This window comes from Haliotis cracherodii, unplaced genomic scaffold (genome assembly GCF_022045235.1).
Source record: "Haliotis cracherodii isolate W230 unplaced genomic scaffold, xgHalCrac1.p SCAF_18, whole genome shotgun sequence".
Lineage (NCBI taxonomy): Eukaryota > Metazoa > Mollusca > Gastropoda > Lepetellida > Haliotidae > Haliotis > Haliotis cracherodii.
The window spans coordinates 21729071-21747269 of NW_027266273.1; the positions used below are offsets into that span (position 1 = coordinate 21729071).

An 18199-nucleotide genomic window follows, 5' to 3' on the forward strand; every position below is an offset into this window, starting at 1 on the left:
ACAAAATGCTGAACATAACAACGATTTAAAGTGGTATACCACTAACAAATAATCTTTAACTTCGAAAAATATTTCAAAGTGGGAAGAAGGAGTGCTTAGTATTTGGGTTTGGGGAGGTTTTCACGAAGTTCTAAAAGTTCTGGCCAGAGAGAGAAAAGGAAAGGAGATTCCGAAGAAGCAAATCAATTCTTTTTGTGTCCCACAGATTTTATTAACTATGTGTTTATTTCTATTTTATGAGTATTATTTTTTATCCTTCTATGTTGTTTTGTGAGACTTTGCCTTAACTCGTATTTGCCTGAATTGAGTATATTAACATAGTTTTCTCTTTTGCATTGGTGTTAACATATTTAAAAGAGGAAGAAATATGTGCATTAATGACATCATACATCATGTTTTCCATTATTTTGTTTACAGATGAAACAAAAAGTAAATTCAACTTATTTGTGCACTATTCGGGTCAATAACAAATCACCTATTCACACACATATAAATATATTTATGTATATAAATTAAAACGTTTTAGTTTCTTAATTAATGGTAATTCAGCGCATTAATATTTAACATACTATGTGCACAGTAATTTCTTTAACCACTAGATAATCATACGATATAGCCAGGTCACACGAGAACCGTTTCATGCGTTCCCATAGTCATTACACTGGAATACTCTTATGCACGTAATGTTCACAACCAATCATGTACAATGTCACTGATGAAAGATACACATATGATTTAACTATTGCGCCAGTATTAGCCTGAAAATTCTGTATTAGAATATGTTTTGTGTTGGGTGTTGATAACGGATGGCACCGTTGTAGAGAACTAGTCTGATTTTGTTTGGCCAAATTTGTGTGTGTTCTTTCATTTCTGCAATTTGCTGGCTTTCCACCATGTCGCCTTCTTTTGAGCTGACGCTTCATGCAATGTTGAACTTTCAGGGTGTGCAGGGAAGGTAGATGACTAAACTTATATTTTAGATGTTAAGTAATACAAACAGTGACAGCTTACCTGATATAAGGCCAATCACTTAACTCTGTTACACGAACCTGCCATCATCTTCCCGAGGCAAGGGTGTTAACTGAGTACAAAAGTCCAGTTTCCATCTTTGACGAACTAAGCTTCAATTTCTTTGGAAGATTTGGAAGATATCTGTCGACGCCCAGATGTCAGATCACATGCTTTGCAAATCCTGCAGTCAACGGAAATCTGCACTTTGAAATCCACGTTGTTTACGAACCGGATTTCTTGTTCATTGTGCGATTTTGATTGTGCATAGACTCATAAGTCATTAATCAAAATGTAACTCCGGAATTCCAGCCCAGTTGGGCAAGGGTGGGAACTGGACTTGTACTGTCCTATCTGCAATATATATATAAACATTTTAGTTAAAAAATATCAGTTTATGTAATTTAGACAAATGTGTATGTTGAGACGAAGCTGCTATGAATTAACTAGCCTTTTTCTTTATCGATAAATGTGCGTCATTATCAGTTATTTGATCAACGACCGTTCTAAAATATGCTATTATAACTAAACTCTGTGTATATATTATTATTTGGGCAAGTCAAACCTAAACTATGTGAAACATGTTTGTTCTCTTGATATAGGGGCGGTCGGGTAGCCTAGTGGTTAAAGCGTTCGCTCGTCACGCCGAAGACCCGGGTTCGATTCCCGACATGGGTACAATGTGTGAAGCCCATTTCTGGTGTCCTCCGCCGTGATATTGCTGGAATATTGCTAAAAGCGGCGTAAAACCATATTCACTCACTCACTCTCTTGATATATACATATGAATACGGAAGTAAGTATTTGTTCTCCAATTCCCATTCGGACAAGTCCGGAAGGTGGAATATCCCTTTAACAGCGTTATGAATGTCCTTAATGTCGGTTTCAGACAGATATACTAGTATCCACAGCACGCTTTGATTATCTTCATTCCAGAATAATAGGTGTGACTGTTACTACAATGTGGGATGTGACCGATCATGTCTTATTGTGCCTCAGCTGCATGGATCGTTGGCTTGCTCACTCTATCATCCCAGCCTCAGAAATCCGTTTTTAAGACCCTTAAGACCTTCTTTACCTTATTTCACTTGTCCTCAGAGTTTGTAGTGGTCGTGAATGAGATAAAAATGATTAGTATGTTCACATTTTCTATCAATTTTATTCAAAGCCTTGAGAACTGGTTAAGAATTATAGCCTTCCAATGCTACTTACTTATGGACCACCATTATTGGATGTTTACGTGTCCTCAGCACAATATATTAGTCTCGGGCCAAAAACAATGGATAAATGTTATATCTTTCAATCATTAAAGAGATAATCCATTTTCTCAATTCTCAAAATTATTTGTGCAGATGAACCATTCGGACGTCATACTGCAGCATTTTGAACAATACTGTTTGAACTCACCCATTGTATGACGTACAAATGGTAGCGTCACGTTATTTCAACAATATATTTACTTCAGTGAAGATTCTTTGTTGGGTTGATTTCACATATGTCATTCATAATTGATGTGACCCGTGAAGATAGAATATGTCTTCAGCAACCCATAATTGCCGTAAAAAGCGACTATGCTGGTCGTAAGAGGCGACTAACGTGATGGGGTAGTCAGGCTCGCAGACTTGGTTGATGCATGTCACCGTATCCCAATTGCGTCGATCTATGCGTATGACGTCAATCACTGGATTGTCTGGTCCAGAGTTTATTATTTATAGACCGCCGTTATATAACTCGAATATTGCTGAGTGAGGCGTGAAACAACAAACAAACATTATTCTACCATGAATTTGGAAATTACTCGATTCTCATTGGTCAATCAGAGGCTATTAAATCACAATAAACCCCCTCTGATTAAAATAACTGGTTTGACGGCTGCATCACCGCGGAAGCTAATATTCATAGATTAGAACCTTTTTCAATCATTGTCAGTAGGCGTATTTACCTATACCTACAATTATAGGTTACAAATTGCAAAGTTACCGTTACTACAAAATTCAAAGGATGTGTGGCAATACATTTCGTGCAGAGCTTGGAATCTAGCCCTTTTCTATATACGACTGTGACGTCATATCTTTTGTGTCACAATGAGCGATATGACGTCATAATGGTGACGTTCGGTATAGAACGAAAGCTTTCAAAGCTTGCTTAGTTTTCTTTAGGGGTGCCGACCTCATGTTAGCTTTCCAAGTTGCCGTGCTTATATGCTGTCAATGCCTGTCATGTGTTCGAGTGAAGTATAATGGTGTAAACAAACTGCCTGAGCATATACAGCGCCATATTTTGATTAAACGCTGTAGTCGGTGAATCCGTAAATCACATCGACAACCCACTCAAATCACTGGGCTCAACCCATGCCGCTTCACTCAATATATTTGCTAGCAGCAAAGAGTTCGCGTTTTATTTAGTCATGGTAGAATTACTGTGTTTTCAATGTGGAGCTAGGTTACCTGTAGATTATTTGTCAATCGTGAACACAACCCGCAATATATTGACGTAGTCTCAACGTTTTCACCGATTTTTGGATGTATTCGAGTGTAGTTCCAATACTATATGCCATCCCGTTCAACGTTCCGTAGTTGCTATACCACAAGGAGTACATTAAACACCAAGTACATGTAGATACCCCGTAAGAAGTTGATCTTGGTTATTACACGGAACAAAATGATATAGATAGGTCCTTCATGATGTATATCCTACCCATGCAATAATGATATATCCTGTGTATAGTTCACGAGACTCAGGAGTGGCGGGGTAAGGATGTGGCCGGGCGCTGCGTGGAGCTCCACCTGACGTCCAAGGAGACGCTGGAGGTGTTCAGCACTGAGGGGACACATCTGAGAACCATCAAGCTCCTCAACATGAGCGTCATCAAAATCAGCATCAGCAACAACAAGGGGCGCAACGTCTTCATGATTCATGTACCTAAAGAATACGACTTGGTAAGATAATACAATAGGATATGTGTGTGTAGACATCAGATATATTGTACGTCATCATCGTGTGTGTAGACAGCAGATATATTGTACGTCATCATCGTGTGTGTAAGCGACATCAACATAAATGAAGATACAGGTGTGTTCTCTGTTAAACACAAACATTGAGAAGAGTTGCTTGTCTTAGCCATGACAGGTCTGCTTATAGTGGGTTCGAATTATGACAGTTTGTTGTTTAGCACCATGTCCTGTGTAATTCCTAATTTACACATGGATGTCTTGATATAAGCAAAACACTGTTGAAAACACTAATAAACCAACTGCACGTTTACTCCCTCTTAATCGATCCCTAGTCTCACTGGATCCGATACAATTTAAGAGTGACAAGATTGTCCCCGATGCCCCTAAACGTATATCAATACCTGACAAGCATCAATGCTGCACGATGTACTATTCATCATTGATGCGCCTGGTATTAAGCCACGATATTCATCATTGATGCACCTGGTATTAAGCCACGATATGCATCGTTGATGCTCCTGGTATTAAGCCACGATATGCATCATTGATGCGCCTGGTATTAAGCCACAATATTCATTATTGATGCGCCTGGTATTAAGCCACGATATGCATCATTGATGCGCCTTGTATTAAGCCACAATATTCATCATTGTTGCGCCTGGTATTAAGCCACAATATTCATCATTGATGCGCCTTGTATTAAGCCACGATATGCATCGTTGATGCTCCTGGTATTGAGCCACGATATACATTGATGCTGCACAATGTATTAAGCCACGATATGTATTGGTGGTGCCGCATAAATTAAGCCCTGATATGCATCAATGCTGCGTCCTGTTATTGTAAATATAAAGGATTTGTACCCTAGTTCACGTACTGTCGTCTGTCGCAGGTGTTGGAGTTCCCAAGCGAGGTTCACCGGAACCAGTTTGAGCATAGTCTGAGGGACTACCTCGGCAGCTACGACACGGAGTTCATGATACAGGAGATGTCGGTGAAGGAGCTGTACGACATGGCCATGACCAAGACCAAGAGGAATGCTCAGCTGGAGAAATTCTTTAAGACTGTCTTTGCCGAGGTAACAATGTTATGTCAATAATAGAAGGGGTAGAATAGGTCTTCAGCAACCCATGCTTGCCGTAAAAGGTGACTATGCTTGTCGTAAAAGGCGACTAACGGTATCAGGTGGTCAGGCTCGCTGACTTGGTTGATGCATTTCATCGATCCCAATTGCGTGGATCGATGCTCATGATGTCAATCACTGATTGTCTGGTCCAGACTCGATTATTTACAGACTGCCGTCATATAGCTGGAATATTGCTGAGTACGTCGTTAAACAACAAACCAACCAAACAACCAAGAATTTCGACATAATTTGTTTGGCTTCTGGTACTGTAGCTTTTAAATATATCATCGGTTAGTCAACAGTCTTACTGTTGCCCGCACTCTTTGTGTTCCTAGCACGATAGTGGTAGATTCAATTAGACAGTTTCACATCACCGCCTATAAGTTTAGACTCTCCAGTGCCCCGTTCTATAAAGTGATCTCACTGTCGCAAGCCTATAACGTTCGTCTTAGCGCTACGATCGCGTTGATGCACAAAGCCCATGTGGAACTGTTTCTTCTCTTAGGCGTTCCAGATGGACTATGACCCGACACTGGACCAGGTACAGCTGGACATGAAGAAACAAACCAAGGAGATCCTCCAGTGTGAACTCTCTAAGGTAAGTTACTTGTGAATCACTCGTATTCGGACAGCAATGGCAAGAAGCGTCCATTAAGATTTGCGAAGGACCAACTGAAGCAGTGATGATGTATTTATAATAATGAAAGTTGGGGACATTGATGATGCACTGTGAACCACTTTAGCCTCCCTCCCCACTCATTCTTTCACTCGTCCCTCTCAGGAGGAGTTTGCCGAGGCTCTTGCAGTGAAGGCCGACTCAGACTTCGTGGAACACTTCTTTTGCCTCATCGACTCTGACAGGAACGGCTACATCTCCTTCAGGGAGTTCCTTAACGCTGTCGTGCTCTTCTCAAAGGGTATGTCTTCCACTATACTCCCCCTCAACGCTTATTGTGTTTTCTTGTATGTATGTGCAATTGAATGCAAACTCTCCCTCATGCATGGGACGTGTGTTCTATACTATATCCTACAGAATAGGGCTTCAGCAACCCATGCTTTCCGTTAAAGGCAACTATGCTTGTCGTAAGAGGCGACTTACGGGATCGGGTGGTCATGCTCGCTGACTTGGTTGATGCATGTCATCAATCCCAATTGCTTGGATCGATGCTCATGATGTCAGTCACTGGATTGTCTGGTACAGACTCGATTATTTACAGACCGCCGTTATATAGCTGGAATATTGCTGAGAGCGGCGTAAAACAACAAACACACACACACACTCCTTTATATTTGAATGACGCCTCTCCTCCACCCACAGGGACGTGCCAGGACAAGCTACAGACGATGTTCTACATGTACGACATGGACGGCAGTGGTGTGATGACCAAGAAGGAAATCTGCCAGATGTTCAGGTACGCCAAAATACAAGAAATATTTTTGGATCATACTCAAGTGATGCAACACCAAATTGACATGTATGCACCTAAATACCCAATAGTTGCAGAGAAGTTCATTGTACACCTGAAGAGTGAGGAGTAATAGGCTCACTGTATAAGATCAAATCTATAATGTCCATGTACGTAGTGTTAATGGAATGTGCCCCCAGACAGGGACGTCCACTGATTCAGGGTCAATGCCTGATCCTATTTATGAAATCCTTTCTTGTTGTCCAATTTTATGTAGCATTTTACAGCAGTGGTGTTTGTGTTGTACACCTCACTCACTCACTCACTCACTCACTCACTCTAGATCACTGTTGGAGCTGGCACAGAGTAACCTGGAGAGCCAGGAGGTCGAGCAGCTGGTGGAATCTCTGTCTGTCCAGGCAGGACTCGAGGATAAAGAGCACTTCCGGTTTGAGGACTTCTGCCAAATCCTGTCGCCCCAGATGGACATGTTGTGGAACGCCTCCATAGACTGGAAAGGTCAGTAGAATGGTAGAATTTATCGTAGTGCCTGTATGGTAGGCTATATTGCCGTGTTGGTTTGGTCAAAAAGTACAGATTATATGCACACGGTCTTATATAACTTGTTGACTAAATGTGCTCGATTATGTTTCAGGAATCAAGAACTGCTTGCCCAATGATAAGAGTAACCACAAAGCGAAGTAAGTTGTACCTGTACATAAGTTACATGGTCATTCGGCCTTAAAGAGAATTTACCTCTCCCTACAACCTGTCACTTGCTAGTCTGGTGTAATACCTATACCACTGGGACGGAGGGGTAGCCTAGTGGTTAAAGCGTTCGCTCGTCACACCGAAGACCCAGGTTCGATTAACCACATGGGCACAATGTGTGAAGCCCATTTCCGGTGTCCCTAGCCCTGATATTGCTGGCATATTGCTAAAAGTGGCGTAAGGCCATATATAACTAATTATAACTTCGATGACAAAAGAATATAATGGATCACGTGTTGAGGATAGCGTGCGGCAAGGGCGCATCATGTTTTGAATAAATTCCTTTGATCTACTCTCAGGGGTGATTCTGACGTCCGTCAGCGCACAAATTCCCATCAGACGACAGGAAGTCAGTCCAGCACAGATTCTCTCCACTCTCCAACCGCTAGACGGAGCTTCACGGCTGTCAGGGAGAAGTACACTCCGGTCAAAGCCAAGATCAAGATGGTGAAGCACTTCGTGGAAAACTATCGAGCACACATCTTCTTCCTCATCATGTTCTTCGGCATCATCTTGGGGCTGGCAGCAGAGAGATTCTACTGTGAGTGCACTTAAATACACTGTACAGCTAGTTTGTCTGAATGTAAGGGCTTGTAACCCTAGCTTACTATTTCTCTGAAGTACATCAACAAACTTATACTGAACTGAAATTACCGGTATATCCAGGCAGAAACATTAGGATTAACAATGAGTGGAATATACTTTGTCTTTCGCTCTCTTCATTCATGATCATATGTTCTTAAGGTATCAGCTATGTATTTGCACTGGGACAGGAATGTATGAGATGAGACAGTCTGAAGCTGTTGTTCCCTGCCATAATGCCCCCCAAAACGTTGAATATGCCATATATTTCAAAATACACTTCGCACCAAAAATCCCTTTGAAGATTCGGGCTTAAAATAGGTCTTGCCCTAAGAGACGTCTATGCTTGTTGTAAGAGGCGACTTACGGATCGGGTGGACTGGTCAGCTGACTTGGTTGATGCAGGTCATCATATCCCAATTGAGTGGATCGATGCTCATGATATCAATCACTGGATTGTCTGGTCCAGACTCGACTATTTACAGACTATTGTCATATAGCTGGAATATTGCTAAGAGCAACGTTAAACAACAAACAAACAAACTTCACCAAAAGAAACTGTTCATATGATGAAATCAAAAGAATTTTTGTCGGTGCTTGGTACAGAAACAAATCGGACATGCCCCCCTACCAACAAATATTGTGATAGAGCATGCTTTGTAACTGAGATGTGTTTTTCTAGCGCACGTCACAATTTTTTTCTGTGTAACATTCTTGCTGAGTGAACTCGAGGAGCTAAAACATGTTAGCCAATGACTAGCAAACGTAGAAGGTTCACTAGTGAGCTACAGGTTGAGAGAGTCACATACTAACTTCTGTCTCCCTATAGACTACACAGTCGAGAGGGAACAGAGCGGACTCCGGAAGCTGATGAGTTACGGCATCAGTATGACCAGAGGAGCTGCTGCCGCGATGTCGTTCACATTCTCCCTGCTGTTACTGACGATGTGTCGCAACACTATCACCTTCCTCCGGAGCACCTTCCTCAACTTCTTCATCCCCTTTGACTCCCACGTCTCCTTCCACAAGGTCGTCGCCTGGACAGCGATGTTCTTCTCAGGTAGGTCAAGTCAGCAAACGGGAAGACTCTTGGACACATGGTGGGGTGGCCTAGTGGTAAAAGCGTTCGCTTCCCAGGGTTCGACTCCTGATTCGGGTTGAATCCCGGATGACCATTGTTGACGTCCCCGAAATTATGTCTGGAATAATGTGGTGTAACACCGGACTCATTCTCAGGTCACTCAGTTCATTCAATCACAGCTCGGCATGTGACACAATATGATAATACTTTGAGTTTCAGAACGCGAAGTAGAATTTTTATAATATAAATGCTCCTGGACGCCGAACTTCCGGTCATTACCGGAAATCAGAATCTGGGCAAGGGTGTCAACAAACCTTCAGATTATGGATTGTTGTTCTAATAAAAGCGTTGCAATTTTTGGCATTTGTCAATTTATGTAATTCTTAACTTTTTCCGAATCTATTTGTAATGCGAGTGCTGCTAGTCTTGTTGGGTTTTTTACTTGATTTAACAATGTGTTTTTCTCTGCAGCTGTCCACGTGATCGGCTACAGCTTCAACTTCTACAGCATTGCAACACAACCCACCCGCTTCCTGTGCATCTTCGACAGCATTGTCCTCCGCGCCGAGGCCCTGCCGACCTTCACCTTCTGGCTGTTTGGCAATATGACAGGTAGAAAAGCTAATACACACAGATTACCGTAAACACAGGATTACCGTAGATACACACAGATTACCGTAAAACACAAGATTACCGTAGATACACACAGATTACCGTAAAACCCAAGATTACCGTAGATACACACATACTACTATAGACACACACACCACACAGATTACACACAACTAGATTACATGTGAGTATTGTATTATCGGAATTCGTCTTTTGCGTATATGCCCGTTAAATACCACCTTTTACAAAGACAAAGAGTTTGGATAGTTTACTTGAAACAATAGTTCATCAATGTGATTATGTGGATTTTGAAATTCCTTCTTGCATCTTGGTCTCCTGGCCTGTTGTGAGTCACAGTGAGTGTAACCTCCAGATGTGCCGTGTGTAGTATAAAGGATAAAAAGGTGGTGATGGTGGAATGGGGTTTAACGTCGCGTCCAAGATTATTGCACTTACATAGCGACGTGCATGTACGTGTGTGTTTGTGTGGCTGCTTGTACTAGTCCGGACTGATGCCGATTTTTAGTGCTAGCCCACTGAGATACCATGCCGCAGTTTAACATGAACACCCCACTCAGACACAGTATACTGACTCCGAGCCGACCAGTCCTTGTTTTAGCCCCTTAACGCCGAGCGCCAGACAGGGTAACAACAAGTACCAACTTTTAACGTCTTTTGGTATGACGCGGATGGGGATCGAACCCCGGGCCTTCCGCTCTACGGGCGGACACTCTACCTCTAGACGGACACCTAAGATTAATATCCTAGCTGTGAACTTGATTATAAAGTATTTTGTTCCGTGTTCACGCTATCAATCTCTGGTTTGTCTACCGCTAGTACACTTTATGAAGCTTGTAGTATTATAAACTGATTTCACTCAGTCAGTCGTTTAAAACGTAAACGAAACTTTTTTGTTTTTTTAACCTAAAATCCAACCCTTGTTTGTTCAGTCTCACCTGCAGTTTGTGTTCTATTCCAGGGTTCACTGGTGTGCTCCTGGTGGTTGTGCTGTGCATCATGTACGTGTTCGCCACCCAGACAGCTCGCCGACACATCTTTAACCTGTTCTGGCTCACACACAAACTGTACATCATCATGTACGTCCTGGTCATCCTCCACGGGGCGTCGGTCATCGTGCAGAAGCCGCTATTCTACGCCTACTTGGTGGGCCCCGCCGTCTTGTTCACCATCGACAAGATGGTTAGTCTCAGCAGGAAAAAGGTCCAGATCAGCATTGTCCGAGCACAGAATCTCCCGTCAGGTAAAATCCAATTCTTTTAAATCAGATATTTTACTCCATTATGACATCCTCTGCCTAAAGGTCTGAGGACACCTTCATTTTTATTAATAAAGCGATTTCGTAAATACACACAAAATCCCCGAATAATAAAAAGCTGAATAATGGCAACATCTCAGTTGTCAGTATTCCAGGTAATTGTATTTCCAAAAATTGTTTTTTAACAAATCTTACAAATATCGTTTCAAAATAATGCAAATCTAAATGCGAATTCGAATAATGCGTAACCCCGATTGCCACTGATCTTCTCTCTTGTATCATCTGTTGTCCCAATTATCTCCCTTTATCTACATATGCATTTTTTGCCCTGTTGCTTTCTCAAAAGTACAAACTGTACAAACGATACCTGCTCAGAGCTGACAGCTTAATAGTGCTCCTTAAATACGACTTTCAATTTAGTTTGTTTGTGTTGCGCCACACTCAACAATATTTCAGCTATATGACGGTGGTCTGTAAATAATAGTCAAGACCAGACAATCCAGTGACTGACATCATGTGCATCGATCAAGTCAGCAAGTCTGACCCCCTGATCCCGTAAGTCGCCTCTTACGACGTGAATGCTAAAGGCCATTTCTATCCTGCATCTTCATGGGTCACTTGCATTTGAGAGGCATATTTTCACATATAAGGATATTTGGCATCCAAGTTATTTACCATGTGTATGTCGATGTCCAAGCATGTGTTAATGTTGGAATGTCACATACACAAACAAATATGATGAAATGGGATCTTAACTGCCATACTGTCTTCCTCCAGATGTTACGATGCTTGAGTTCAAACGTCCGTCCAAGTTCGAGTACAAGTCGGGGCAGTGGGTGCGGATTGCCTGCCTCACCCAGGGCAAGGACGAGTACCACCCCTTCACCCTCACGTCAGCACCCCACGAGGACACGCTCAAGTTGCACATCCGGGCACTCGGGCCATGGACATGGAACATCCGGCAGACATTTGACGCCCAGACTCTGAAGGACAACCCACTCCCAAAGGTAAGTTACAGACTACATTCACTGTATAGGACAACCCACTCTTCGACAAAACAAAGTTGTAAATCTATATTGTAAATATATACATGTATGGTGTGATCATACACGTACATCAAAGATGGATCAAAATTAACATATTGTAATGTGTTCATTAGTTTGGACAGACAATTCGCTAACAGGTGTATTTTGGGATGGTAGCTTCCTTACAGGTCCGCCTTCACATCAAAATAAATGTTTAATGCATCTCATTGCTACTACCATGTCATTGCACATTCTTTTCCATCCTCTAAGAAGAGTTGGACGCTCGAGAGTCATATGAACAACAATAATTTTGTTTGTGAAGATGATGCAAGATCTATTAAAATATAATAATGAGCAAATTGAGGAAGTATGTATACAAGCACTCGGATAGTTAAACTGAAACACGTAAATGCACTGTTTCTTCTCATTTGAAATAATGAATGGCTTGAGCTTTTCCCCTACTTTCCTCGGTGACATGCAGTATGTTCTTCAATGATATACAATACATGCCTCAATGGTATTCAGTACGTTCCTCAATGGCATACAGTACGTTCCTCAATGGTAAAAGGACGTCCCTCCGTGATAAAGGAATGTAGTGTATATGAGCCCATGAAGTATTAATGAAGACTACTAAGTATGCGAATGTATTTTACTGTCTGTCCGTCTGTCTAGCTGTATCTTGACGGGCCCTATGGTGCGGGACAGCAGGACTGGTACCAGTACGAGGTTTCTGTCCTTGTGGGGGCGGGCATCGGAGTCACACCCTACGCCTCCATCCTCAAGGACTTCGTCCACATGTCCTCGATCAGAAGCATGTACAAGGTCAAATGTCAGAAGGTAAGACACGTATACTGATTTAAACTAGTGGGGCACATACTGATAGTGGAATTCCGTTGTCAAGTGAATTGATTCTATTCATAATGGTTCGCTGGTTGTACAAATAATATTACATGAAAAAAAGGTGTAAAAGGCGACAATGATTGTTAGAGGCGACTAACGGGATCGGGTGGTCAGGCTCGCTGACTTGTTGAATTGCTAGGATTGATTTCTCATGATGTCAGTCACTGGATTGTCTGGTCCAGACTCCAGACCATTATTGGTGTAACAAAGATGTGTTCAGCTGGTTCGATTGGACGACATGGTATTCGTGTCAACTGGTTCGCTGTATTTAACGTTCTGTGCCATCGGATGACATGATTTATAGACGTGTATCAACTGGTTCAATGTATTTACCCTGTTCGATTGGACGACATGGTATATTTGTGTCCACTGGTTACCTGTATTTAACGTTCTGTGCCATCGGATGACCTGATTTATATGCGTGTATCAACTGGTTCAATGTATTCACCCTGTTCGATTGGACGACATGGTATATTTGTGTCCACTGGTTAGTTGTATTTAACGTTCTGTTCCATCGGATGACCTGATTTATAGGCGTGTATCAACTGGTTCAATGTATTCACCCTGTTCGATTGGACGACATGGTTTATTTGTGTCCAGTGGTTAGCTGCATTTAACCTTCTGTTCCATCAGATGACCTGATTTATAGGCATGTATCAACTGGTTCAATGTATTCACCCTGTTCGATTGGATGCAATTGTTTATGTGTGTGTCCTCTGGATCAGTTTAAATGAAATGGTGTGTGTTTTACAGCTGTACTTCATCTGGATCACGGGCAGTCAGCGACACTTCGAGTGGTTGATCGACATCCTGCGGGAGGTGGAGGAGATCGACACGATGGGCATGGTGTCAATAGACATCTTCATCACACAGTTCTTCCAGAACTTTGACCTCAGGACGGCCATGCTGGTAAGTGTCTTCTCACCGATACAGCAGGTGAGCGAATACGTTTTAGGCCGCTTTGAACAGTTTTACCGTCATATCAAGGCATGTCAGCTTGATGTAGGAGGAGAGAACAAAGTGATGTCGGTCTTAGACATTTGCCATTTTGGTGAAACCCACGAACATGGGTGTGGTACTGACAAACCTAGAAACAGAAATGGGTTTAACATATTGTACCCATGTGGGGAATCGAACTTGGGTCTTCGGCGTGACAAGCTAACGCTATAACCACCAGGCCACCCTACTGCCCCTGTATTAATGGTACGTGTCCCTGACAACGACACTGTTGATGGTGTGTCTGTTCCCACGCGCTTGTGGTAGATCTACAGGACACTGTGAGCATTGGCACCGTTTCACAGTACCATCCATATGCTGTCTTCAATGGTTGGAAGTCGTGTCCTTAAACAGACGTTCGCCATCGCTCAAAGAAATGATTTGTTACATGTTTTTTTTACCTGTTTTTTAGCGAAGACGAAACACACTGATCACCATGTTCAATGTGAAATAATAAGGAGTGAGTGAGTTAGGTTTAACTCCGCTTTTAACAGTATTCCAGTTATATCATGGCGTGTCAGCTTAATGTGGAGGAAAGCCCGAAGTGATGCAGGTCTCAGACGTTTACCACTTCGGTGAAACCCACAAGCACGGGTATGATGCTGACAAATCTAGAAACATAATCGGGGTGAACCAGGATTCGAACCCACAATCATAGGTTTCTGGCGTGCCCAATGGACTCAACTCTGCACAGCGAATCGCGGCGCCTTAGACGACTGGGCCACCCGTACCCCCTATATAATAAGGAAACTCACCTGGTATCAAATACGCCATATTTCGTTGATGAAGCGGGATGCGTATATAGAAATGGTTAAAAGCTAATATCAACATTGGCTTTGTATTGTCACAATTTATAACACCCCCCATGTTTTATCGGGAGAATTTGACAGGATATTGATTGAATGAGTGAGTATTGTTTAACACCGCTATCAGCAATATTGCAATAACAAACAATGGGCACAGTACCAATGTCAGAAATCAGACTCCGGCATGAGGACGACCTCATGAATCACACATCTTCCCGAGGTAAGGGAGTTAACTGACTATAAAAGTCCAGTTTCCACCCTTGCCGAACTAGGCTGTTATTATGGAGTTACATTTTGGCTGGACTAACGATTGCATAGTCCAATCAAAATCGCGCACCGAAATCGAAATCCGGTTCGTAAACTGTCGTGCAGATTTCGGTCGATTGCAGGATCTGCAAAGCATGTACACTGCCAACTCGTTGTCAGCAGATATTTTCCAAATCTTTTTATGTTTTTAATGAAGGTGCTCACAAGATTTGATGCATTTTGCAGACACAATTTATCGCAATATAAATCGTCCTGACTCGGCGCCACCATTTTGTGTGAAGCAAACGCAAGTGATACGAGAGGTGGAATCTGATTGGTCCATAGGAGAGGCTTAGAAGGGAAATAACTGGTAATAGCCATCGGTGGCGCTACGATCGAGCCCTGTAATTCCTGCCAAGTTCGGCAAGGGTGGAAACTGGACTTTTAAAGTCAGTTAACTCTCTTGCCTCGGGAAGATGGAATCGCAAGGCTATACTAGAAACGTCCAGATGATCTGATCCGTGATGCATTGGTACCATCTCTGTTTCAGTACATATTTGAGGAGCACTTCCAGAAGATGACAGGGGGAAAGAGCGTGTTCACGGGGCTGAAGGCAACCACACACTTCGGCCGCCCTCAACTCAACAAAATCATGAACGCTGTTCACCGCGCTCATCCACAGGTATGACCGGATCTGATGTGTTTACTTATAAAAAAAAGACAGGTTTGAATAAGTGAGCAAGCGAGTTTGACTGAACAGTATTGTATTTGGGAAACCTTTCAGTATATCAGGGCATGTCAGCATGATGTGGGAGGAAATCCCGAAGTGATGCAGGACTTAGACGTTTACCACTTTGGTGAAACCCACTAGCATGGGTGTGGTGCTGACAAACATAGAAATATTATCACGGCGAATCTGGGTTTCCAAGACAAGATATAAAAAATCCTGGCATGCCCAGGGGACGCAACTCTGCACAGGGCAGTGTGCCACCATGGAGTCAGAAGCGCCACTGTCCCTATTTCTAATCATATATTGCTTAAATATGGTGACGGTCAACTGCATGGGTCGTGTATGTCCTTGTGTTTGTGTGGTGTGGACGCCCTGTAGACCTGTATGCTTGTGTTCCAGGTGAAGAAGGTGGGCGTGTTCAGCTGTGGACCCCCCGGCGTGACGAAGGGTGTGGAACGGGCATGTGTGGACTCCAGCAAGATGACCAAAGCTTTGTTTGAACACCACTATGAGAACTTCTAGACTCCTTAATGAGAACTTGTCACATGAACAATGTTTTGTAAATTTCACAAACTGACCCTATGGATTATTAAGCCAGGTGCGTAGATAGATTGTCTTTACACAGTGCCTTGATAGAGTGCCTAAACGCTGAACCTTGATAGATAGCTTTGATTCTTTGTCTTGATTGAGTGCCTTGATTCTGTACATGCAAACTACCTTGATGCTGTACCTTGATAGAGTGCCTTGATTCTGTATCTTAATAGAGCGCCTTGATGCTGTACCTTCATAGAGTGCCTTGACACTGTACCTTGATTGTGTGCCTTGATGGAGTACCTTGACAAAGTACCTTGACGCTCTGCCTTGAGTGCCTCACCAGTGTGTCTTCATGGTGTATCTAGATATGCCTGGCTTTGTACAACTTGGATTTAATCTCCAGGTACATATTACTACGAGTACTGGTAAACTGATGTATTGCTGTAAACATGAGATTGACAAAGCTGGACAGCCATACTGTGATAAGCCGATGTGATAAGCCGCCATGATGCCTGTATTTATAAGCATGGCGACACATGTGGTTTCCTTGATGTTGTTACGATGTACATAACACCTGTGTTGTTATATTATAATTATGTCTTTGATTATATTTGTTATAAACATTGTCTGTCCATGATACATTTTTGTAATGGCAGAGTGAGAGTCATGGCACGTCCCTCCGCATCTTCCTGAGGCAAGGGAGATAACTAACTATAAAAGTCAAGTTAACTCCCTTGCCTCGGGAGGATGGTACCTCCGGGTCGTTAGCCATGCACACCAATCTCAATCACAAAGTCGGCCCCCATCAACTGGCATTTATATATCATACAAAGTTTATAGTATACTATAACATTTAGCCAACATCTAGCTACCTCCATCAAGAATTTACAGATGCCTGCAAAACGCACGATTTGAACGCAAGATGGCGTCGGCAGATGACTGGACTAAACTGTTTCTTAGCTTCTGTAGCACTTCCACTGTGGACTAGATCTATAGTCCAAACATTGTAGCAAAGTATTAGTGAGTGGTTTGATGACGCGTTTAGCAATAGTCAAGCCTTATCACGTCAGTATATAACAATGATTAATATCATGTCATATCACGCACTGACAATGGAATACACACCCGCCTCCTTGCCAAGCTCGTCCATGTTTCAAGATGGTTGTATATGTGTATTAGCCACTGTTAGGGTTAGGCTAACAATAGGTTTCCCAAACTGTGTTCGGTGCAGAATCACTGGTGTAGATTTGTTGTCAAGGTGTTGTCATAATGTTAATAATTCAATGCATATGTTCTGTATATAAATTTCAACATCAACATTGATTGTTCCTGAGTACATTTATCACGTGTCCATAACATCATAAATCAAATGAAAAAGGGAATAAAGGTTTATAAATAATCAGTAGTGTCTTCAGACTCCTTGAGAAACACGCAAACCAACATGTACTTTCGCTGCAAGTATACAACTCAAAACAAGTTAAAGAACGCCCACTATTTTGAAGTTATTTTTGTTACAATACCCACCAGCCATATGGTAAGTCATGATACAATGGGGTGTTCTTTAACTTCTTTTGAGCAACATATACTACTCAACTCTTGATAGGAATAATCAGTTTTGTCAAATATATTTAAATGATACATTTTTACAATTCCCTGTCTTCTTTTACACTATACGCACAATACATGTAATTAAATATCCATTACTCAATAGAACATTAATAATGGGCCTATTGACATGAACAGCTTACTGACATTTGTGGAATACATATACAGTCAAGTCCCGTTAATCCGACATCGATGGTTGCATATGATTGTGTCGGATTAACGAGTATGTCGGATAAACGAAATTTGGTAGTATCAACGTTCGTGATCGAAAATCAAACAACTACACGATAGGTAATGATTCAAACACGTTATAAAAAATATGAAATATATATTCATATTGTTATGTTAAATTATTGGCGGAATGTGTTTTCTAATCATTCAACCTCTAAAGTTTAACACAAAACAACTGTTACGGACTGTTTGACAGATTCAAAATACTTTAAAAAGCATAGTCTGAAATCGAAGTCGCAACTGTGAAACTGGTACCCAAAGCTTAAGAAAGCTGCTTTCTAAGTGGCTAACGTCGACTTCCTGTTGGTCA

General features: G+C 42.1%; 1 protein-coding gene across 2 annotated transcripts in view; it reads left to right on the plus strand.

Moving 5' to 3' along the window:
- Window positions 1-16813, plus strand: part of LOC139465884 (dual oxidase 2-like) — a 38968-nt gene extending 22155 nt beyond the window's left edge. For both annotated transcript variants that reach the window (XM_071247856.1, XM_071247857.1), the window contains 16 exons: window positions 3736-3947; window positions 4855-5040; window positions 5594-5686; window positions 5870-6005; window positions 6407-6500; window positions 6838-7013; window positions 7150-7195; window positions 7565-7806; window positions 8677-8907; window positions 9400-9540; window positions 10520-10801; window positions 11594-11823; window positions 12514-12678; window positions 13495-13650; window positions 15340-15471; window positions 15919-16813. In XM_071247856.1, the coding sequence (XP_071103957.1) occupies window positions 3736-3947; window positions 4855-5040; window positions 5594-5686; window positions 5870-6005; window positions 6407-6500; window positions 6838-7013; window positions 7150-7195; window positions 7565-7806; window positions 8677-8907; window positions 9400-9540; window positions 10520-10801; window positions 11594-11823; window positions 12514-12678; window positions 13495-13650; window positions 15340-15471; window positions 15919-16041 (2645 nt within the window). In that variant the 3' untranslated portion in view covers window positions 16042-16813. The remainder of the gene's footprint in view (window positions 1-3735; window positions 3948-4854; window positions 5041-5593; window positions 5687-5869; window positions 6006-6406; window positions 6501-6837; window positions 7014-7149; window positions 7196-7564; window positions 7807-8676; window positions 8908-9399; window positions 9541-10519; window positions 10802-11593; window positions 11824-12513; window positions 12679-13494; window positions 13651-15339; window positions 15472-15918) is intronic.
- Window positions 16814-18199: the final 1386 nt, after the last annotated feature.